At 48.8% G+C, this 23,702-nt stretch overlaps 1 protein-coding gene and 1 long non-coding RNA gene across 7 annotated transcripts; one reads left to right on the top strand and one right to left on the bottom strand.

Annotated features, from left to right (window-relative positions):
• Window positions 1-7,300: 7,300 nt before the first annotated feature.
• LOC106783141 (uncharacterized) lies at window positions 7,301-15,010 on the bottom strand. Of its 6 annotated transcripts, none has more exons than XR_002807805.2 (6): window positions 14,616-14,821; window positions 12,354-12,481; window positions 11,738-11,881; window positions 9,937-10,116; window positions 9,676-9,750; window positions 7,301-9,455 (listed from the first exon to the last, which is right to left on the bottom strand). It is a non-coding gene; the product is annotated as an uncharacterized lncRNA (long non-coding RNA). The 6 variants fall into 6 exon arrangements; XR_011438432.1 differs by having other exon boundaries at window positions 9,116-9,565; XR_011438433.1 differs by having other exon boundaries at window positions 9,116-9,565; window positions 11,774-11,881.
• A 438-nt stretch (window positions 15,011-15,448) lies between these two features.
• Window positions 15,449-22,848, top strand: AVPR1B (arginine vasopressin receptor 1B). The gene is made up of 2 exons (XM_001489521.4): window positions 15,449-16,388; window positions 22,390-22,848. Exons 1-2 carry the CDS (start codon window positions 15,449-15,451, stop codon window positions 22,716-22,718), a joined length of 1,269 nt encoding a protein of 422 aa, XP_001489571.1. The 3' UTR covers window positions 22,719-22,848.
• The last annotated feature ends 854 nt before the right edge of the window (window positions 22,849-23,702 follow it).

The following is a 23,702-nucleotide window of genomic DNA, read 5'->3' as shown; positions in this document are numbered from 1 at the left end:
AAATGCAGCTAATTAAAAAAACATCTGGGTGGTGGGAATGTGGGGTTCATTACAGTATTCTCTGAACAATGCAGACGCGATGCTCAACGCTGTGGTAGTCAGAGGCATCAGAGTAGGGACAGGTCTACCCACACGGTTTTCCTCTGAGGCCTCAGGGGCCAGCTTAGAGAAAGGCCCAGAGGGAGTGGGGGTCGGCTGCATCCTTGCTGTTCACTCACCATCCATGGGTGCCGGCAGGACTCCAAGCTAGACTCTCAAACTCTCCTTAGGCAAAGGATGTACAACATTTTCTAATATTAGCGGCAAGGCTGGCCCCAAGCACATCCTCCCCGGCTGTGGGCCCCTCCTCCTGTCTTCCCCGAGTAGGCGAGATCCCCTCTTCCTGTGGCAGACCCCCATCCCGTCTGCCCAGCTCTAACCTGGCATCTGCTGCCTCAGAGGAAAGCTGAGCTGATCAACACGTTCCTTCTTCCCTCCCCGACCTCCCCTCCCGCTCCCAAGGACCCAGGCATCCTAGGAGAGCGCCTCTTGTCACCAGGAAGCGTATGAATGCCTGCTGGGGCAATATCACCCTTTGGCTTCAGAAACTCACCTTAGACTGCCCACTGGCCGAATGCCAGCGCTGTTTTCCCTTCTCCTTGCTCTGCCCTCTGCCACCAGCCAGCCTAGGAAGCTGAGCTGTAGAATCTGAGAGGGAAGGGACTTCTCAAATCAAGAAGCACAGCCTCCCAAGCAGAGCAAGGACCCCCTCAGGCATCTCTGATGGGGGGGGGGTGGGTCACCTGGCATCTGCTGAAATGCTTCCATTTGAAATTCTTTCCACAAGTGTTTACAGAATGCTCCTGGGTCAGGTGCATCGCGAGGCGCTAATCAGGGTCAGAGGGCAGTGAGCTCTCCCCGGGACAGTGCGAGCTCAGGAGCAAAGAAACCTGCTGCAGCCCGGGACACAGACCCGCAGTCCATGGCTGCAGACCTGGGCTCTGAGGCCTGTGCTAACCGCACCTCGCAAGGCACAAGCAGGAGGCCAGTTTACCAATGAGCAAGAACAAGCATGGCTGCCTAGTGACAGAATATTCATTCCTGCTTTTCCAGACACACATTTCACAGAATGGAATTTATAACCAGGAGGTTGGCTGGTGAGCACAGAATCAGCCCAGAGGGAGGGGGCGGCTGTGAAGGAGCTCTTGCTCAGGGGCGGAAGAGGCGGAGGAAGCGCCCCCATCAGGCCGCCTCCACCTGGATGCCCTTGAGTGGACCCTTCCTCGTCACACGCTTCTTTCCAGACGTCTGTTCTTCTGTTACTCACATGACATCATCTCAAAAGATTCCAACTTTCTCCACATCACTTACAGTCCTACCGTGCTTCCCTGAGGTTGTCTTCAGATTCTGGGGGAGGGTAGGGAACTGAACGGCCACCTGGGAAGCGCCTTGGCCCAAGGCTCTCTGAAGTACTACTTCTGGCATTTCTATACCAAACGTGGAGGTGGGACCGGCGGGGAATGCACTTTGGCAGCTGGTTCTGAGTGATGTTAATAGATGTTACAACAGGGCTCACCAAGTTCAGTGCGACAGGGACGAGGTATGTAACATACAGGGGTGAAGCAGGCTGAATAAAAGAACAATTTCAACAGCAGCTTGAATATAAATACGTTTGCTAGCTCTTTACTATAAGCAAAAAACAGCACAGGTGTGAGGACGGTTGGCAGCTGATGGCCAGCAGATGAGGCGATGAGGTGAGGCCCGGCCTCTGGTGACCTGGAGAGGGCATGGCCCCTCTCCAATGACAGCTGCTCAGCTGCAGCAGACTGTGGCCATATGGGAACGAGGTCCCGAAGTTGCCAGATCTGATCTTTTTTCAAGAGAAGTTGTTAATCTGGATTTTTAGGGGAAATCACCTGATTTTTTAATGTTGGCAACCAATTCAAAAAATTTTTAAATGCTCCACTAAACAAACAAAACATGTCAGGGCCAGCTTCAGTCAGTCAGTTAGTTTGCAAATTCTCCTTTCTATTTTTAAAGGATCTCATAATAAAATGTTTTAGAAAATGCTGGTTAAAAAAATAAAAGAAGGGGGCCGGCCCAGTGGCACAGTGGTTAAGTTCGCATGCTCTGCTTTGGTAGCCTGGGGTTCGTGGGTTTGGATCCCAAGCACTGGACCTACACACTGCTCATCAAGTCAGGCTGTGGCTGCGTCCCACACACAAAACAGAGGAAGACTGGCAAAGATGTTAGCTCAGGGCCAATCTTCCACACCAAAAATAAATAACTAAAATAAAATAGGCAAAAAAAACATAAAACTACAGGATTTATCAGAGCCTTTCAGGTACTGATCTGTGTTTAAATCTCCCGTTCAGACTCATTGGCTTCACGTGGAAAAGCATCCCCTAAGATCAGCGTCTAAAGATGGCCAAGTACATCCATTTTCTGATGGTCATTTGACTTCATTTTAGCCAGTGGCATTTTCTGGCCCTTTCCCCTAAGTCAAGGGGTGCATTCTTCTGAGGTCTCAGAGCCCCGTGCCCCCGACGATGACTGCAGTGGAACACGAGAACAAAGACAGCCCGTCCCCACTCTGGAGGGACACTCACATTTCTGATGCAGCTCACTTTGCTAGATTCTAGAACAGTTGGGCTGACTTCACCTCTGTCCAGAGGCTGCAGTGCCTCCGCCCCCGTCAGTCTCACTTCCCACAACGACTTTGTTCCTTACTTTTAGTCCATGTTCTTATCCCACCTGAAATCCGGCTCGATGCTCACCACCAACCCCCCACCCCCCGCAAAGTACCTTCTAATTTATCTCCACCCACCCTGCCCCCTGAGCTGGTCCGATAACTTCAAAGAAAGACTAAGCCCATGCTTAGGGCTCAGCAAAGCAGAGGAACCAAAAAGATAAGAAAAGGGCAGCTGTAGTGAATTTACCCAGAAAACTGCAATTGGAGAGTCTAGAAAGGTTTTAAATTTCAGCGTTCATTTGAGCCTTCAGTGTTGTTTTATTTTGGATTACACTCACAAAAGGCAGACCGTCATCTCTCCAGCACAGAGGGCTCTGCTGGCATAAATGGAATCAATTTTTTCTAACTATTTCATACTTTTTATTTGTTTATCATCTATAGCCCTTCAACTTCCAAAAAGAATTGGTGACTGCCTGCAATAAAAAACCACCTCTATGACGGGGGTTGACGTGTGGCATCTGTTCCTCCCTTTTCAGCACCCCTAGGTCTTATCTCATGCTAGGCTTACTGCCAGCACCTCTGAACAGACCTCCCGCCTCCAGCTTCCCTCTCACGCCCGTCCTGCGCACTGTTGCCGGAGGGTCGCTCTAAAGCACACAGTGATTTATCACCTTCCTGCTTTTTTATCATCTCCGCCTTATTGTGAGCTTCCTAAAGACATAAATTACACTCCTTTATATTTCCTATGTTCTAGTTGATTCTCAAATTTTGATGGGGAGCTTATTTAAAATCTAACTCCGGGGTTTTCGCCACCAAAGACTGATGTGGTAGGCCTGGGGGAGGCGCGGGAGTCTGCCTTTCATTTCCAGACAAGAACCCCAGAAGATTGTGGTGCTGGAGGTCTGTAGACTACAAATTGGGGAGGATTGTCTTTTAAATCTGGCATGGACCTAAGACGTGGGTAAAGTTGAGTTTAGGTGTTCTTAAATTAATTCACCTCTATTTCACCTTCCCTGAAAAGATTACGTTTCCCATTTCCTTCACCCCAGCAGCTGGTAGAGTGTTGATGAATTAGTTTCATGCAGAAGTGATTTTAAAAAATGGAGGAGAAACGAGGAGAGAGGGGCTTATAAATGGCTTCCACCACACACCTGGGGGATTAGCGAGGCGAGAGCGTGGAGGCGGATGGCACTGTCAGCGACGGCCAGGTCTCACCCGAGGGCTTAGCTCGCTGAAGTCTTCCATCTCTGCCTCCTCACACCATCATTACCCCTCCATGAAAGAATAAGAAAAGAAGCTACAGCTAACAGAAATGTGTTTTAAATCTTGGGTTTCCACCTGTATGCTCATTTTCTAAAAAGAGAAAAGGAAGCAGAGCCAGGAGGAGGAGCAGAGAAGAGCAGCAGCATTAGAAATAACATGCTGTGCGTTTCATTGAACACTTACTATGTTCTAAGATCTGTTAGGCACATGCACAGGTAATCTCTAATCTTCATAAAAACCTGCAAGGGGTTACGAAGCGTCCGCATTTTATAGATAAGGAAATTGCCTGCCTAGCTTCCACTGCATCCAAAGGACTCAAGGAGGGCAACCGGGAAGAAAACAGGGCGTGAGAAGGCAACTGTGCATTGTAGAGGTAACCCCTCGGCACGTCTGCGATGAAGCTCCGGGGGAGAGGGCCTGGGAGAGAAGAACAACTCAGTCAAGCCTCTTCCTAAAGGGGCAGGCAACGAGCCTTCTGTTCCCCATGTTCACGGGCGGCCTCACCTTGCACGGCTATCAGTACCCCAAACAGGCCTTGAGGAGCCCAGGGGCCCTATAATCTGTTCACGTCATTACCAGCCAAAGATGAGTTATTCAAGGCGATTGACACTTTTTCGTGCACTGATTCCATTTAACTGATCAATATTACAAATCTCCAAAAAAAAAAAACATGAGGAGCTCTCTGGCTCGGACCACCCGTCAGCAACGTTGCTGTGATCCCAGGCTTGAAATCTCTGCTCCTCGTAGGGTGCCCCCCTCACCTGTGCTTCTGAACCACAGCCCCTCTGGCCACCTGGTGACGTCCCTGTCTGAGGTTCCCCATGTTCTCCAAGCAGCTCCTGGACCCCTGGTTTGGCATCTCCCCACCGCCCCCTAGGCTCTCCCATCACAAGACAGACACGCCGGGCTGAGGGCCAGGGATGCTGCTCCTGCCTCCCAGGAGGCATGCTCACTTCTCTGTTCTGCTTCCACAGGCACCCCGCTGAGTGCTGCCCAGCGTGAGGATCTGTTCTAAGGACCCCAGCCAGAGTGGCCTCTGCTCTGTGTCCTTTAGCCACATGTGGTGGCAGGGCTCTGTCGTTTGACTTGCTCTTTCAGGTCATTCTTCTCCTGAGGATCCCCGCCCAGCTGGCTCCTGGGGCCACCATGCTATGCCGCTTTGTGAGTCTCTTGCCCACGTGCCCACTCTCATCCTTTCCTCCCCTGACGCATTCCTTTCCCACCTAAGACAACGTCTGAGAGGTTGGGACAAGGCCATGGATCCCCAGCATCTCACGTCAGAGCCCTGCACACAGCCATTGGCCCCAGTGAGTCTAGTCATTAACGCTGCATTGAAGGCCTGACACAAGTGTAGCCTCCAGCCCACCAGTCCCCGCCCAGCCCACCAGTCCCCGCCCAGCCTATCAGGCCCAGATTTGTAATGGGTACACAGTTGCAACCCTTGTTACACACATTTTTTGAGTTGCACTGCTAGCACAGAGTCTGTATTTCCTGAACCCTAAATGAGGATGCATGATCTGAGATAAATTTTGCAAGAAGCAGAATATGTAAAATTCAGAAATCCTGGGACGTGCTCATCGGTTATTTAAGACACGAGAGACAGCTAGCAACGGTTCTGTGCATCAAGTGGTGCATTCACAGCCTCGTTAGGAAGGCACGGAAAAGTGAGCGCGACCGAGTTCCCAGCAAGACCAAGTTCACCTGCTCTGTGAGGTTGGGAAGCAGAGACTTCCCTGCTGTTCAAAGCGGCAGCGGAGGGGAGCCTTCAGGCCTGGTAGAACTGGGATAAGTCAAGAGGAGGCCAACAGCATTTTCAGGGGAGGAAACAGCAAAGCCACGGTGTGGAGACAAAGGCAGCAATGTGGACGTGGGGGTCGTGGGAGACCAGCCTGACCAAAGCGGAAGGTTCAGGGACAGTGGTGTGTGAGGCCAGGCTTAAGAGCTTTGATTTGATTCCATTAGGAGGAAGCCACGTGGCTGTGTGCACAGGGACGAGTTGTGAAAGGAACAGGATAAATAATCCGGCAGCAGAAAAAGTGGGATCACCTGGGGGGAGTTTAGAGACTGGTCGGGGGCTGCTGCACTTGTTTTGGGATCAACCGGCTCACCTGCTCCTCAGGATCTGGAGAAGGTCGCCTGAGCCCCCACGCCACATACCGTCTGAGGTCCAGTAGCCCTTGCTTACCCCTAGTCACCTGGGCTCCAACGTCTGGCTCTGCTAAATGCGCGTGCTGCATCTTACAGTTTTTCCTTCATCTCTGCCTCAGTATTGACCAAAATCTAGAGTGCAACCTTCTCTCAATCCCCTCCCCGCCATCCCAAATGTCCTCATACCAGGCAGCTGTGTGCAGGGACTGTAGGGGGCAGGGAGGACGCGTGTACCTCAGAGGGCCATTAGAGCTGACAGCTGAGATGAGACCTCCCTGTGAAGTCGTTTCTGCTGCCTCGGCGCCAGCCTGCAGCCGCAGCACCAGCCCTCCCTGCCCCCCCCCCAACTCTTCTTCACTTTCCAAGTCCTGTTTGCTAGTGGTTTAACCATCTCTTCCTTGTTTACCAGCAGGGTCTCACATCTATCTCCCTGCAGTTTGTTAGGTGTTTTCCTAAGCAAAGGCAATCCCTTGTAAGAGAGGCTTTCGTGCCAGTTTTACAAATAATTTTTCCTGGGGGTCCCCCCAGCCACGGCCTCTGGCCTTCCCTTCGCCCCAAGGCAGTCAGTCCCTGGTGCTCCTTGGGGAGCTCTCAGGCTCCACTCTGAAACCAATGGGCTAAATAAGTCTTGAGAGCCCCTTCATGTTTAAAGCTCTGCGAGTCTATGGTTTCTGCATCTCAATTCTGTGTGAGTGGAAAAAAGAGGCAGAAATGGAAAGCTGAGAAGGATTGGCTTACAGCAGTGGTCTCAAAAGTTTTGCTCTCAGAATCCCTTTATACTTCTTATGAAGACCCCAAAGAGTTTTTGCCTTAGTCCTCCATATGAGTCTTTACGTTCTGTGCGATCCTGGCCCAGTAATTAGCTCCTCTGAACCTCAATATCCTTCTCTGTAAAATTAGGACTGGAATACCCCCTGGAGAACTATGGAGAGAGTCAAAGAGATAATTAAGATCAGAGCAATTTTTCAACTCCAGAGGGCGTGTATATATGAGTTGTTATCACCATATTGTTTTTATTAAGTAGGCAATGTTGATGCTGCCATCTTTTTATGTCATATCTTCCAAGTACCCAAGAGCAGCACACGATGGCAGAAAGACTGAGTTCTGGAGTCTATTCTGGAAAAGACTTGGAATCCTGCTTCCTCACTGACTGGCTGTGTGGAGCCTTGGGCCAGTCACATAACCTCTCTGAATCATCTCAGACCATTAAGAAAGGAAAAAGCATAATAAAATAGTTTTATTATAACATATAGTGTATATCTAGTAAATGTTATAATTTAAACATAGCTTTCCAGAGTTGCAGTGAGAAATTGAGAGTGTCCGTACCGCGCTGGGACCCGCGTAGGTACTAAAAGCCAAACAAACAAAATCAATCTGTGCGTCTCTGCAACACACTGTTCACTCAGATCCACCCTCCTGTGTGATCCTTTGCCCAGAGTATCTTCCTTCTTTTCATCAAAACTTCACTGTAGAAACTGACTGACAATTCCATTTTAAGTTGGTACTTCAAAAATATGTTTTTGGCTCTACGATGACTCTCGTGGCATGGGGGCAGTCAGGACACCCAGATGCTGAAGGTAGAAATATGTTAAAGAGAAGATGTGAATTTAGAAGGGCACGTGGGCGTGGCCAGTGTGGGAGGCTCTCAGAGAGGGCATTGCCTTTCAGGATGGGTTCCCCGACCTCACGTCCCCACCACAGCCTAGAACCTGGTCCTGCTCACGACGTCCAGACATGGCCTGTGGTGCAGTCGCTGATACCGGCTGCTGACTGGGACTCTGGCTCAGAATCTGTCCCCACAAAACTAATCAGGTCCGTGACTGTGAATTTCCTGGCCCCTTTAGCTCTGAATTTCCAGAATGAGAGCTCCTCCCTGGTTGGCGCTGCTCTTCAGAAGGCCTGTTGTAAACATCTCCGGAGAGGGGTGACATTTAGCCCCAACAGCTCCGCGTAGGGGAGGGTATTGTGCAACCAAACCATCACAGAACCATAAAAGAGGAGCTGCAGGGACCTTACACACCAACCAGCCCAGCTACCTCAGTTTACATGAGAGTCCCAAGAGGAGAAGTAGGTTTCCCACCTTTAGGTCCCACGTTCTATCCAGCTCTTCCATTTATCCTTCCGACAAACATTTATTGAGCACTCACTATGTGCCAAGAACCTGGTCAGAGTTGGGGATATGATAATCATCAGGGACAAATAATGGACACCGTGGCCACCTCATGCTGCCCACCTGCACGCATCAGCTCTATGGATCGACTAAAGAGCTCCCCTCCCTGCCCCAGGGCCCTTCTCTCCAGGCTCCTAGCCACAGTCAAGCCCACTAAGCCCGCTAGGGGCCAGCCTTCCCGGAAACTAGCAAGCTCTGCTATGCGTTTAACCTCTGTGAGTCACTGCCATCATTTCATTAAACGCCAAGGAAACTTATTGCAGTTCTGATAGCCACAATGAGCTTAAAAGAAAAACCAAAACTTTCTTGTGAACTGACGATAATTAATGGAGGAAATTTCAACTGTCCCTCCAAGGAAGTCAAGGACAGTGTTACCTGAGCAAACCAGGATGACCTCCTGCTCTAAGAATCCACATCGGAGAGCTCAGCACCCCAGAGAGACTCAGCCCCAGCGCCAGGGACCAGGGACGCTGTCTGGCACTCACTCCGCCTCTCCTCCTTGGGGCCGGGCTCTGCCCTGGGTGGGGCAGGGGCATCCACTGTATTCAGGGCCACTCCTCTTCAGCTGCCTGCTCTGTTCTTGGCCGCTGGGAGCCTGGGCACTGGGTCCCTTCACCTGCGTCTCTCGCAGCCACTGTCCCGTGGGCTGCCTTGGAGAGGCTCCCTGACGCCGCACGCAGACCCCCTGACCCTGGCTCCTGGAATTCTGAGCAGCAGCAGGGTCCCTTCTCTCATCTCCTCTCCAGAACACCTCTGTCAAAAGGCAAATTATATACTATACAAATTATTATACTATTTTCTCTACTTTTATGAATGTCGAAAAGTTTCTACAATAAATTTGAAAAGAATAAGGCAACGTTAGCTGGCGGAGATAATGCGTTTATTCCTTTGTGCCCATTAGCTCTGAGTTAACGTTTGACACGAGTTTATGGAGCGTGCCGGCACCGCTCGGCTTTACTAGCTGCACTGATGAGACAGCACACGGCGGTGGATCAGAGCCTCCGCAGTGGGGTCTGTGCCTTGTACAACTGGTCAGGAGCGTCTCCCGTGCAGCAGGCTAGAGAAGCAGTGCCCTGAGGGAGCGCTGTTCGGAAGGGGAGGAAAGGGCACCCGGGGAGACTTCGGGCCGGTCAGGCTCTCCCCTCCCGCACCTGTGATGCTGAGAACCTCACTTGCATCTTTGGCTTTCAGTTGGACTTTCCTCTGGAAAATGAGAGAATGGGACTTGTTGGTCTCTGAGGTTCTTTCCATCACTCCTCAGCCTCTTGGTCTGAACCAAAAGACAAGTCCCTTTCAACTCCAACATCTTGTGACTGTACAAGATAAATTATGGTGAGAGGAGCAAAGTGAGACTTTTGGAGAATCCCTGAAATCAACACCGACGGGAGGCCACCCTCCCTTCATCCACACCCACTCCCCTTACCTGCTGGCTCTCCATCAATCTCAGGGTTAAATCCACTTAACAGAGGACAGTGGTGACACCAAGGCCTGCTCCCAGCTATAAAAGATGCATTAGTCCCCTTGATGGCTTATCCTCCCCAGACTGCTTCCTCCATCTAGATATTTATGGAACTGGAATCAGAGGTTACCCAGGCAGGCAGAAAGGCCAGCACCTGGTGGGTGATGGGTGTGTCAAGAAGGGACCAGCATCTCTGTGCAGCGCCAGCTCTTACAAGTAACTCACCAAACTGAGAGGGTTCTGAGTCCCAAGCAGAGGCTGCCGCAGGCCGGGCACCCAGAGGCCGCTGGAGGAAAATGCCCTCGTCCCCTTTCTTCCGCCCAGGTCATGGGGTGGCACAAGACGGACACACATCCTCATTTTTTTCAATGGCCCACAAGAATGCAGGAAGGATTTGGGGTTCACCTTTTTGGCAAAATGGACGATTATTAAGAGAAGAGATACTGATAAATACATATTCTAAAAACAAGTTTTATTTTTTGTGATAGGTCTATTCCTGAAAACGTGGTGTTCAAGTTGAATGTGTGAAAATATATTCTTTCTTCTTTAATTGAAATGTCACCTAACAATTTCAATTTTGACTTCTCTGCCTCTTAGTCCACTAGTTAGTAATGTAGAAACCAACATTTAAATCCAGAGAAGCGAATCCTTTTGTAAAGGATTAGATTAAATTATTTGACTATGAATCATGTCTTTTTAAAATTTTTCAATATTTGACAGGAGGCTTTAAAAATCTTTATTATTCCCTAAAGATTCAACTTTTAGTTCATACAAAGTCAGTCTCAGATGGGGAACCACAAGTCGCTATTGCCATTACTATTTTTGGAAGATGGTCGTGCAGAAAGCACGTATGTGAGCAGTGGGTCTGTGATCAAAGGGCGCTGTACGCTCTTCTACCAAAAGGAAGGCCAATAGACAGTGCTTAAAACCAAAAAATTCAGAAATAACAGTATATGTTTGTTATTTAGAAATATGGAGGTTAACAGCAAATAAATCTACTAAATGAGTTAAAAATGGTGGCCTCCGTCAGGAACTACCATAAATCAAGTAAAAAGATCAAAGACAAAATGGGAAAAAAATATTTGCAACTTAAATGTCAGACGGGGTAATAACCAAAGTACATAAATTTTCTAAAAGAGAGAATAAAAAGGTCAATCATCACAGAAAAATTGGCTAGAGATATCAATAATTATTAGAAAAAGAAAACTATTAATAATGGAACGGTACTAAGCACTCATTCTGTATTTCCTGCACAAACTGTACCCACCCAAGTAGTTGATGGAGATTATCTGTACAGAATTATTTAAATTACTAGCAATGAAGAAATAGAATACAATAATTTTCAAACCTGCTTAGTTAACAGAGCTATGCAATAATTATCAATGACTGCAAATCACACAAAGCTAGACAATCAGACATTACGCATCCCGGACGGAAGCGTCCAGTAACACCTCTGAAGAACTCTTGCCGAAGAAGATTCTGCCCAGAATCTGATCAGGCTTCAGCAAGCAGAGGAACTTACTAAACAACTTCCCAGAGGGGCACGTCTCGAAATATAGATTGTGGGAAACTCTACAGGATGAAACAGTCTGGTTCATCAAAATCAAAATTGCAAGGAACAAAGGAAACAAAGGATGGAAATGGAATCTCTAAAAAGCAGACTAAAGGGACACATTAACCAATGCCAATGTTTGAACCTTATTTGAATCTGGATTCAAAAAAACTGTTAAAAATTTTAAGACAATAAAACATTTTTATTAGACAATTAAGAAATGGTGAGGCCAGCCCGCACGGTCTAGTGGTTAAGATTCCGCGCTCTCACTGCTGCGGCCAGGGTTCATTTCCTGGTCAGAGACCACACCACCCGTCTGTCAGTTGTCACACTGTGGTGGCTGAGTGTTGCTGTGATGCTGAAAGCTAAGCCACCTGTATTTCAAACACCAGCAGGGTGCCCCACGGTGGACAGGTTTCAGTGGAGCTTCCAGACTAAGACAGACTAGGAGGAAGGACCTGGCCACCCACTTACAAAAAATTAGCCATGAAAACCCTATGAACAGCACACCATTGTTTGACACAGTGCTGGAAGGTGAGACGATGGTGCAAAAGAAGTGGGCAGGGCTCTGCTCTGCTGTCCACAGGGTCGCTAGGAGTTGGAATCAACTGAATGACACTAAAAAAAAAGGAAAAAGTAATTGTGAATGCAGATTGAATATTTGATAACGTTAGTAAAATGGTAATAGTTTGGGGGATGGTAAGGTGTTATAGTTACATTTAAGACTCCTCAAGCTTAGTAACACATCTGAAATTTTAGAGATGAAATGATATGACATTTGACATTTGTGTCAAGATAATTTTGGGGTAGAGGGGAAGTGGATGAAGATATAGATGAAACAAGATTGGCTATCTATCGATAGTTGTTAAAGCTGTGTGATGGAAACATGTGGTTTCCTTATGTTATTCTCTCTACTTTTGTATATGATTAAAATTTTCTTTAATTAAAAAATTATTACCTCTAGGGAGTTGAAAAACTACGGGATTGCTTTTCTGTCAGAACAACCACTATAAAAATCATTTGACCTTTTATACTATGTGCAAGTTAAAAAATAAGTATATTTTAAAACTAAAAACTGAAGAAGACATACCATAAATATAATACTTAATGGTGAAACATTAGCAACTTTCTTGTTGAAGTCAGAACGTCAGTGACGCCTGCTCTTCAATACTGCAGCGGTCTCAGCCACCACCAGAAGACAGGAAAAGGAGAGAAGAGCTAAAGCGATTGGGAACAAAAGACAAACAGTGACTGCTGTTTGCAGACAATGTTACATACAGAGATAAGCCGAAATAATTTACCAATCATAAGAGAACACAGCGCAATTGCTGAATATAAGCGCAAGATCAAAAGTCAATATTGTTCCCATACTCTGGCAGTAACTAATTAGTTATTAGAAAATGTGAAAAAACAAAATTCTGTATATAATGTCAACAGAAACTATTAGGTAGACAGGAATAAATCTATCAAAAGATGGGAAGACTTTTATGAAGACAGTCATAAAACATTATTGAAGGACATGAGACTAGATCTGAATAAAATCACAAATATGTCAGTTCTCCCCCAAATTATTCTCTACATTCAATGCTTTCAACCAAAAGCTCTACGGAATTTTTTATAGAACTAGATAAACTGATACCAAATTTCACAGTTTCAAAATTGTGAAAAACATTTTGAAAGTAAGAAAAAGAGGAAGAGATTTTAGAGACAAAATTTAAGATATGGTTCTATCTAATTGAAAATTGATACACTGTATGACCCAACGATATTAATACCCAGGGTATATTTCTGGATGTACATCTGAGAGAAATTCTCACACATGAACACAAGGACACACATATAAGAATATCCATTGTAGCATTTTAAAAAAATTAACAGGAAAAAAAAGCTTGAAAATAACCTAAATTATCCAAGTAGGGTTCTGGATAAATAAAATGTGTTAAATTCACATGCCTGAATACTATGCAGTAGTTAAAATTAATGAACCCGATCTAGCCGATGTATCATCATGGACAGGTCTCAAAAATAAAATAGAATTTAAAAAGCAAGTTCCAGAATGGTATATATAGTACGATATCATTTACGTAATATGTAATATTTTAAAGACATATGTTTAAATATATATACTTTTAATGAATACATAAAGAAATTAGGGGGAACAACAAAGTAGAGAGAAGCGCAGAGAGCCCTTCTGAGAAGTCTTGCTGTGAAGGGGAAGAGACTGTAGTAGCTGGAGGCGGGTATCTTCTGAGGAAGGTTATCATTTTTTCCTATAATGGATAGCACTAGAGTTTGTTTGCCTGCAGATGGAAATGATCCAGAAGAGAGACTTAAAATCGTCATTCATGAAAAGCAAAATCCTTGAGAAGGTGGAGCTCGGGCTGCAGAGCACAGAAGGAGGACGCTGCAGTATTGGGTGAGAAATAGTGCGCATCTGAACTGTGGGAGTGGGATGAAGTGGAGAGGAATTTTTAGGCTGTTTAGGAGGGAGACGCTTCAAGAAGTGATGCTAACTGGATGCGTGGGCAGGTGGGTGACACTGTAAATGGGGGTCTGGTTTGATTAAAAGGCAACGCAAGAGGACCTCCATACAATGAGGGACCTTGTCCTGTTGGAGGGGCATGGACCATGCCTTGTCACTCCTAACGAATTTCTAATCTGCTCTGGAGAGGGTCCCAATAATCCACCTTGTATATGTACTAATATAAAGCGAATTCCACACACTGCCCTCTCTGCTGGGCTGTCAGCTGCCTCCGGGCTGTGGTGGTTTATTTCCATCTGTACTTCCGTCGGCACCTGTGCCTGTGCGTCCTGGGTGTTAGTCCAGTCTGCTCTGGAAACACGCACGCCAGTTATAGGCTTGCCTCTACTGCTTCCTTGCTCTGTGATCTTCTAGAGCAAGTCAAGTAACCTCTCTGGGCCTCAGTTTTCTACCTCACAGGTGGTTGACTGTGTTTAGGATACTATGTGTGAAGACTCCCGGGAGGCAGCTGGTAAGACGTCCCCTGAGGACGCAAGCCCTGGGAATTTCTCCCATCTGCCTCCTGCATCAAGTGCACCGGGGCTCCAGGGTCTAGCTCCTTCCACCCCCGCCTCTCTCCTGTCACCACCATTCCCTCTCTCAACACGCACCCTGTCCTCACTTGGTCCCTCTGTGGCTCCAAGTCTCCCACCAGTGTCTGCAGCCAGACGTCACTCCAAGGGCAGAGGGCTCTGTGTGGGGCGCCTCCTCGCCCACCTAGCCACCCCTGCAGATATTGGACCCTTTGCCAGGGGGTGCGCCCTACGACTCTGCCAGCCCCACGGTCCCCGCGTGGGTGAGTCACCCCATCCCCGCCCCCTAGGTATGCACCTGCCTTGGGAGACAGTCCGACGGTTCCAGGGTGAGAGCGTAGAAGAGTTTGTCTGTCTTTCTGCGTGTGGGTCGGTCAGCGAGCTGGTGAGCTTCTCTCGTTCCTGTCCCGGGTCCAGCGCCCCCTCTGTCCTTTCTCCTTTCCCTCCCCTGACCTGCCGCCTGTCCCCAGCCAGCCTCGTAGTCCTCCCGCCGGCTGGGTGTCTGAGTCTCACTCCGCCCTCCACTGCAGGAGCCAACCGGCGCCGAGGGGCCGCAAGGCTCGGGCTGCGTGCCCATAAAACCCGCTCGGCAGGAGCGGCGCGGCCGGGCGCTCCCCCTGCCGCCTGTCGCTGGCCTGGGCGCGCGGCTCGCGGGGCTTTCCGCCGGCGGGCGACGCCGATGGCCCAGACTGCGCCTCCAAGCGGGCTTAGGGACTTACGCTTTCTGCTTCTAGAAGAGTTTGGAGAAAGTGAATTTGGGGTGGATCTGGGAGTGGTGGCAGCTCCCCCAGCCTTCCTTCCGTTCCGAAGGACTCACTCTGCACCGCCTCATCCCTTCTTCCCTTCCTGACACCCTGGTCCCTCCTTCTCGTCCTTCCTAGGTTCACCCTCCTCTCTCTGGCATCAGCATATTCTTCCTTATCTCACTCTCCCTCCTCCTCTCTAGCCGCGTCCTCTTAACTAGTTCCACCTGCTTGCAGCTTTCTCCCTGTTATCCTCGCCCTTCTCCTTTCTCTCCGTCTTAAACCTTTCCCTCTCTACCGAAGTTCAGCCATCAGCCCTCTGCCCTTTCACCCACACTCTGCATCCATCCCCCCACCTCCTCTCCTTTCCTCCCAGCCAACTTTGACCATGGATTCTGGGACTCCTTGGGCTGCCAACCCCACTCCCTGGGGCACCCTCTCTGCTCCCAATGCCACAACACCCTGGCTGGGCCGGGATGAGGAGCTGGCCAAGGTGGAGATAGGAGTCCTGGCCACTGTCCTGGTACTGGCCACAGGGGGCAACCTGACTGTGCTGCTGATGCTGGGGCGGCTGGGCCGCAAGCTCTCGCGCATGCACCTGTTTGTGCTGCACCTGGCCCTCACTGACCTGGGGGTGGCGCTCTTCCAGGTGCTGCCCCAGCTGCTGTGGGACATCACCTACCGTTTCTGGGGCCCCGACCTCCTTTGCCGGGCCATCAAGTACCTGCAGGTGCTGAGCATGTTTGCCTCCACCTACATGCTGCTGGCCATGACGCTGGACCGCTACCTGGCTGTTTGTCACCCACTGCGCAGCCTCCGGCAGCCCAGCCAGTCCGCCTACCCACTCATTGCCGCTCCTTGGCTGCTAGCCGCCATCCTCAGCCTCCCTCAAGTCTTCATTTTCTCTTTGCGGGAGGTGATCCAGGGCACCGGGGTGCTGGACTGCTGGGCAGACTTCCGCTTCCCTTGGGGGCCACGGGCCTACATTACCTGGACCACCCTGGCCATCTTCATCCTGCCCGTGGCCATGCTCACGACCTGCTACAGCCTCATCTGCCACGAGATCTGTAAGAACCTAAAAGGCAAGACGCGGGCCTGGAGGGTAGAAAGAGGGGGCTGGAGGAATTGGGACAGGCCTGCACCATCTGCCCCGGCTGCGGCCACGCAGGGGCTGCCATCCCGCGTCAGCAGCATCAGCACCATTTCAAGGGCCAAGATCCGAACCGTGAAGATGACCTTCATCATTGTGCTGGCCTATATCGCCTGCTGGGCACCCTTCTTCAGCGTCCAGATGTGGTCTGTGTGGGACGAGAACGCGCCTGATGAAGGCAAGTGTGTTGTCTGTGTGGAAGGGAGCATATGAGGGTCAGGGCAGGGGTCCAGTGCCTCCCAGGGCTGGGGAAGTGACAAAGGAGTGAAGTAATTAAGAAAGATGGTGCCTGTCCCCTGGAAAAGGAGCACTACAATTCCCATCCAGCCTACCGATGCCATGGGAGTATCTTTTATGTGAAATTTCCATATTCTAAATTTTTGGTAACTAATGTAACCATTTAAAAATACTATGTGGCCCTAATGAAATATGACCCTTGGTACATTTGGCCAATGAACTGCCAGTCTGTTTGGTGAGCATTAGAACCGTCGAATGATAGAGTTGAAAGGGATTTTCAAATGATCTGGTCCAGGGTGGCAACTTGTGGCTCATGCACTGTGTCTCTCAGCACTCTTCGCTCCTGCACCTGGGCGTGACTTTGACTCCTTTTCAACATCCGCTTCGGTTAGTTAGCACGGCACATGACAACCCTGAAATTCCAAGTTCAGCCCCTTCATTTTGCTAATGAGGAAGCAGAGGCTCAGAGAGGAAACGTGACCTACCCAAGACCACACAGCTGGGAAGAGGCAAAATGAGCAGAACGAGGCCTGTTGTCTCCTTGTCTTTTTCCTCAACCCCGTGCCCCGCCCATAACCCGGCCTCTGAAAGTGAGGAGGAGAGGGGCCTTCCTCCTACGTGAAAAACAAAATGGGACCCTTCAAGAGGACTGTGCTCCAGTTGGCACGTGGAAGGCTTTGTTCTGGTCATTTTTCTGGGGTGAGGGAGAAGGCAACCCCTGAGTTTTAGACAGTTTTAGATGGCCTTGCCGTCTAAGGGTGAGCTTGTTCTCAGGAAGGCGGGGCTGTGTCTGGGCGGCCTAAATGTCGGAGAGTGGTGTTCAAAGACATCTGTTCTTTTTTTTTATTATTTATTTTATTGAGGTCATACTGGCTTAGAACATTGTGTAACTTCAGGTGTACATTATTACATATCAGTTTCTGTATACACTGCATTGTTCTCACCACCAGTAGTCTAATTTTTATCCATCACCAAACATATGTGCCCCTTTACCTCTTTCGCCCACCCCACCCTTTTCCCCTCTGGTAACCACTAATCTGTTCTCTTTGTCCATGTGTTTGTTTATCTTCCACATATGAGTGAAATCGTATGGTGTTTGTCTTTCTCTGTCTAGCTTATTTCGCTTAACATCATACTCTCAAGGTCCAAGTGTGTTGTTGCAAATGGGACGACTTTGTCCTTTTTTATGGCTGAGTAGTACTCCATTGTGTATTTACCACATCTTCTTTATCCAATCATCAGTTGATGGGCACTTGGGTTGCTCCCACGTCTTGGCTATTGTGGATAATGCTGCAATGAACATAGGGGTGCATAAATCTCTTTGGATCATTGATTTCAAGTTCTTTGGATAAATACCCAGTAGTAGGATGGCTGGATCATATGGTATTTCTATTTTTAACTTTTTGAGAAATCTCCATACTGTTTTCCATAGTTGCTGCACCAGTTTGCCTTCCTACCAGCGGTGTATGAAGGTTCCCTTTTCTCCACATCCTCTCCAACGTTTATTTTTTGTCTTGGTAGTTATAGCCTTCTGACAGGTGTAAGGTGATATCTCATTGTAGTTTTAATTTGCATTTCCCTAATGATTAGTGATGTTGAGCATCTTTTCCTGTGCCTGTTGGCCATCTGTATTTCTTCTTCGGAAAAATGTCTGCTCATTTTTTGCTCAGGTTGTTTTGTTGTTGTTGTTGAGTTGTATGAATTCTTTATATATTATGGAGATTAATCCCTTGTCGGATATATGATTTGTAAATATTTTCTCCCAGTTGGTGGGTTGTCTTTTCATTTTGTTCATGGTTTCCTTTGCCTTGCAGAAGCTCTTTAGTCTGATGAAGTCCCATTTGCTTATTTTTTCTTTTGTTTCCCTTGCCTGAGTAGACATGGTATTTGAAAAGATGCTGCTAAGACTGATGTCAAAGAGTGTGCTCCCTATATTTTCTTCTAGGAGTTTTATGGTTTCAGGTCTTACATTCAAGTCTGTAATCCATTTTAATTTAATTCTTGTGTGTGGTGTAAGATAATGGCCTACTTCCATTCTTTTGCGTGTGGCTGTCTAGTTTTCCCAACACCATTTATTGAAGAGACTTTCCTTTCTCCACTGTATGTTCTTGGTTCCTTTGTCAAAGATTAGCTGTCTGTAGATGTGTGGTTTTATTTCTGGGCTGTCAATTCTGTTCCATTGATCTTTGTATCTGTTTTTGTACCAGTACCATGCTGTTTTGATTACTATAGCTTTGTAGTATATTTTGAAATCAGGGATTGTGATGCCTCCTGCTTTGCTCTTTTTTCTCAGGATTGCTTTAGCTATTTGGAGTCTTTTGTTGTTCCATATAAAATTTAGGATTCTTTGTTCTATTTCTGTGAAGAATGTCATTGGGATTCTGATTGGGATTGCATTGAATCTGTAGATTGTTTTGGGTAATATGGATATTTTAACTATGTTTATTGTTCCAATCCATGAGCATGAAATGTCTTTCCATTTCTTTATGTCATCTTCAATTTCTTTCAATAATATCTTATAGTTTTCAGTGTATAGGTCTTTCACCTCCTTGGTTAAATTTATCCCTAGATATTTTATTCTTTTTGTTGCGATTGTAAATGGGATTGTATTCTTGATTTCTCTTTCTCTGAGTTCATTATTAGTGTATAGAAATGCAACTGATCTTTGTAAGTTGGTTTTGTACCCTGCAACTTTGCTGTAGTTGTTGGTTATTTCTAATAGTTTTCTGGTGGATTCTTTAGGGTTTTCTATATATATAGAATCATGTCATCCGCAAACAGCGAGAGTTTCACTTCTTCCTTTCCAATTTGGATTCCTTTTATTTCTTTTTCTTGCCTAATTGCTCTGGCCAAAACCTCCAGCGCTATGTCAAATAGGAGTGGGGAGAGTGGGCACCCTTGTCTTGTTCTTGTTCTCAGAGGGATGGCTTGCAGTTTTTCACCATTGAGTATGATGTTGGCTGTGGGTTTGTCATATATTGCCTTTATTATGTTGAGGTACTTTCCTTCTACACTCATTTTATTGAGAGTTTTTATCATAAATTGATGTTGGATCTTGCCAAATGCTTTCCCTGCCAAAGACATCTGTTCTTGCTCCCCTAAGAAGAGTGGGGTGTGGGGACAAATACGTGTTAGCCTGTCTGTGTGTCTGTGGATAGGGTGACTGTGTGCTCTGCAGTGCATCGTGCTGTGTGCACAGCGCGGGAGCTATAATAGGTATAGCGTGTAACTGCTGTAGGGGGGCCTGTGCACAGGTTCCTCTGGAAGCTTCCTGAGAGTTCACTGGGCTGAGGACTCAGGTGACCAATTCCTACCAGCTCTTAGGGAGTGGTCCCCCTTCCCTGTGCTTTTGTTTCTGATCTCATTTTGCTCATCCTAGGACACACTCAAGCCAAAGGCTTTGCTTTTCTGGAGAGAGAAAATAAGGTGAAGGCTGTTCATGAATTTAACACAGTCCTGTAAGAGAAGTCTGAAGACAATACCAAACTATTACAGTCCTATCGTGTCCCTTCTTAACTGCCTTTAGACATCAGTCTGGACAAGAGGCTGTTAAAAATTACCCTTTAAGCAATGAGCATATTAATTCTAACCAAGCATAGGGACTTCCCTGCTCTAGTCAGGCACAGAATAGGAGGGAGGACGGCTTCCTTGTGCCCAGCACATTCAGTCCTTGTGCTCTGTGGAGGTGGCCTTCGTTACTTTATGTCTGAGGAAGCTGAGACTGAGAGAGGTGAAATAACTGGTCCAAAGTGCCGCTGGTGGTGAGAGATGGAGCCAGGACTTGAACCCAGGTCTTTACAGGCAAGCTTTATCCATGGCATGGCTTTACCTCCAACAATCACAGCTTAGCCAATGGCACCGAGGGTGAGATGGTCATTCAGCCCTTTATTGAGGAACCTATGAGAAGGTGGGGATCCTGCCAGTCAGCCAGTGCAGGCTTTCCTGCTTGCCGGCCTTGTGAAGCATCATCCTGAGCCCGTCCCTCAGTGCCATGTTCCTCACCTGTGAAGCGTGATTTACCGTTTACCGAGGGCCTCTCTGCACAAGGAGTGCGGGAACTAAGTGCTGTCTTACAGATGGTGTGGTCCCTCCCATAAATGGAAGTTCTTTGGGGCCCTTTTAGTTGGGCTGAGATTCCTTACTTTGAACTTACTCTCCAGGATACCCAGTTCCCCTCCACAGCACCCCAGCCTCCTGTCCCTGAGTCTTTGGTCAAAGTCTGTCAGTCTCCTTGTCCTCGCCCCTGTCCCCAACTGTCAGCTGAGTTTCTGCCAGGACACAGCAGCTGCCTGTGACTGGGGGCTGTGGATCTGCCCTCAGGGGCTGAGAGGTGGGGCCTCTGCAGACTCCAGTGCTCGAGGCACATCTCCAGCCCTGCACTGGGCCTGGCTCAGATGGGGCCAAACCAAACAGGTGTTTCCCCAGCAAAGGAACATGTGGACTGCCTCAGCCCCTGGCCTAATCCTGGTACTGAATATACGCTGATGGAGCAGATGGGGTGAATACCGCTTCTTAGCCAAAGCAACTTCCCACGTCTTCTGCAGCCCCTCGGGATTGCGTTAACGAGGGGCAGGCCACAACCTAGGCAAGACGGAAGGAGGCTGTGTTTGCTGTTGAGGCTGGTCCCTCCTCCACTTACAGGTGCTCCCTCCTCACCTCACTTCTGTGTCCCAGACCTGTCCATCTAGGCCCAGGTGCCTTCAGCTTCCCAACCCTACAATTCATGACTTCTCTCAAACATTCTCACCCCGTGCCTTCCCTTCCGTTGGGCTATGAGTGGCCACACTTGAGAGCACACCCATGGGAGATGCGCATGAGGGACCAGTATTTCTGAGGCTCTCATAGAGCTTTATGGGGTAGGCACATGAGCTTTACCTTTGAGTTTGCTGGTTGAAACCGTGTTGGGGACAGGAGTACTGCCTTAGCATGGGATGACCTGGGTTCAAGTCTATGCCATAACCCTTCAGGTTCCTTCCAGCTCTGACACTGAATTCAATGATTTCACAACCTCTGCTGAAAAGCAAGGTAATTCAGTGTGCAACCGTGCCTTAGCTCTAACCATGGTGCATCTAGCAGGAGGTCAGGGCCTGTCCCAGAAGCTTTCTTGTTGGCATGAGGAGTTTCATTTAGTCTTCAGAAAGTATATTGTGCCTAAAAGGAATCTTATCGGTCTTTGCACTGTCACATTTTGACTGCCCAAGAGAGAAATCAGTGCTTTCCTGCGGGATGGTGCGTTCCCTGGGTGTGGTCTCTGGTCTGGAACGGGATGCTTGGATGCCGTCTGCCTAGAGTCTGCCCCTCTGCTGCGGTTGGAGATGCTGCCGTGGGCCTTGCAGGGCAGTCAGGCCCCACTGATTGCCCTCCCAGGTCCTCAGCACTAGCCTGGCATCGTCACTGCTCACATGCTCAATGACTGAATGACAGATGAGTGGGACTGCCCCTGAGGGGTCAAGGAGGACAGAGCCCAGAAGGCAGTGTGCACCCAAATCTGTGACATAAATGGGGATGGGGTGACTGAAGTTGGCCTAGAATCATGGCTGTTTTCCCTGCATGCTTTACAGAAGTTGCCTCATCCTGGGGCCACATCCATTACAGGATTCAAGGTCTAGGTTTTGGAACAAAGACAATGTCTCCTACTTGGGCTGGTCCCGTCCATGGCTATGTTTACACCTCTGAAGCGAACCTGGAGCAAACCCCAGCTCCCACCTTCGCCTTGTAGTTAGAAAACAAAACAAAACAGAAAACCAGTGAGGTAAGATTCTGGCGTCAGGAGTTGCTGGTTGAAGGCCTAGCTGTGTGCCTCTCTCATTACAGAACCCCAGGTGAGTCCCTTCTCCTCTCTGGGACACGGCTTCCTTCTCTGTTCAGTGGGGGCCCGGACTCTTTCCCAGGTCCCTTCAAGCTCCGTAATTCTAAGGCCTCTCGTGCTTCTCTCTCGGCAGATTCAACCAATGTGGCCTTCACCATCTCCATGCTTTTGGGCAACCTCAGCAGCTGCTGCAACCCCTGGATCTACATGGGCTTCAACAGCCACCTGTGGCCGCGCCCCCTGCGCCATCTAGCCTGCTGTGGGGGCCCCCGGCCCGGGATGCGCAGGCAGCTCTCCAACGGCAGCCTCTCCAGTCGCCGCACCACGCTGCTGACACGCTCCAGCGGCCCGCCCACCCTCGGCCTCAGCCCCAAACTCCGTGGGAGGCCTGGGCCCCAAGAGTCACTGAAGGGCTCAGAGCCGGTGGATGGGGAAGCCATCACTGAGACCGGCATCTTTTAGGGAACACTCCCCAGAGTCTGGTGCCGCCCATGGGGCTAGCAGAGGGTCTTTGCTCATCTCAGCTCTGGGTATGAATGCTGGGAGGGTCATGGGTGGAGAGAGGGGAACCCAGTTTGAGGCAGGGTGGGGCGGTCAGAATGGCTGCCATCATTCGCTCCCAGTCTCACACGCTGGAAGTCAGGGAGAATCAAACCATCTGCTTCCCTGATCCTGCCACATTCACGGTGTGTGGGAACACACCCCGCATCTGGGACGGGCCCAGGACGGCCCTGACTGGGGGTCCACAGGTGGGGGGAACTCAGAGGCTGGTCTCCATCTTGGCTGGCTGTCCCCATTCTGACCTGACTAGCATACCCCAGCCCAACCCGAGAGGGGAGAAGTGAAACTGTGAGCAGGACCCTGTTTGGATCCTGGAATTTTTTTTTTTTTTTTTTTTTTTTTTGTAGAGGGAGGGTTGTTTAATGAAGAAAACTGAATGTGTGTGAGGGCTTCGCCTGCCGTGCCCACCCGTCTCCGGAAGGGAGAGGCAGGGTTTAGTATAGCACCTGGAACTAGTAAAAACTCTGCAAATGCTGGTTCCTCCTCTTCCCGTACCACCCTCCTTTAGGGGGTGGGTGATGGGTGATGGGAGCAAAGTATTGCATATTCTCATCGGTGTGGCCCATGGGGGTGAGTGTGAAAAGAGGGAGGAAGGGAGGAGATGAAAATGCTCACAATAGACTGAAGAGAGGGAGGGGGCCCCAGAGGCAGCAGAGACTGGCTGCTTTCCCTCGTCCCCCCAGGGATCCTCACTGCTCCTTCCTCCGGGGCTGCGTGGAGGAGACATCCTTTGAGAAAGTGTGACGTGATCATTTGGATTTCCTCGCCTCTTCAGAGCTCCCTCATAGATCATATGCATGCAATGGTCAAGTCAGGAGCCCTGGATTTGAACCTAAGCTCTGCCTTCAGGTATCTGTATGACCTTACGCAAATCACCTACCTCTC

The sequence above is a fragment of the Equus caballus genome, chromosome 5 (assembly GCF_041296265.1).
Source record: "Equus caballus isolate H_3958 breed thoroughbred chromosome 5, TB-T2T, whole genome shotgun sequence".
NCBI classification, from domain to species: domain Eukaryota; kingdom Metazoa; phylum Chordata; class Mammalia; order Perissodactyla; family Equidae; genus Equus; species Equus caballus.
This window is presented reverse-complemented; position numbering and strand designations above follow the sequence as displayed.

Coding starts and splice junctions, on each gene's coding strand:
- AVPR1B (XM_001489521.4), top strand. CDS start 15,449: ATGGATTCTGGGACTCCTTGGGCTGCCAACCCCACTCCCTGGGGCACC. Junction 16,389..22,389: donor CGAGAACGCGCCTGATGAAG/GCAAGTGTGTTG, acceptor CTCTCTCGGCAG/ATTCAACCAATGTGGCCTTC.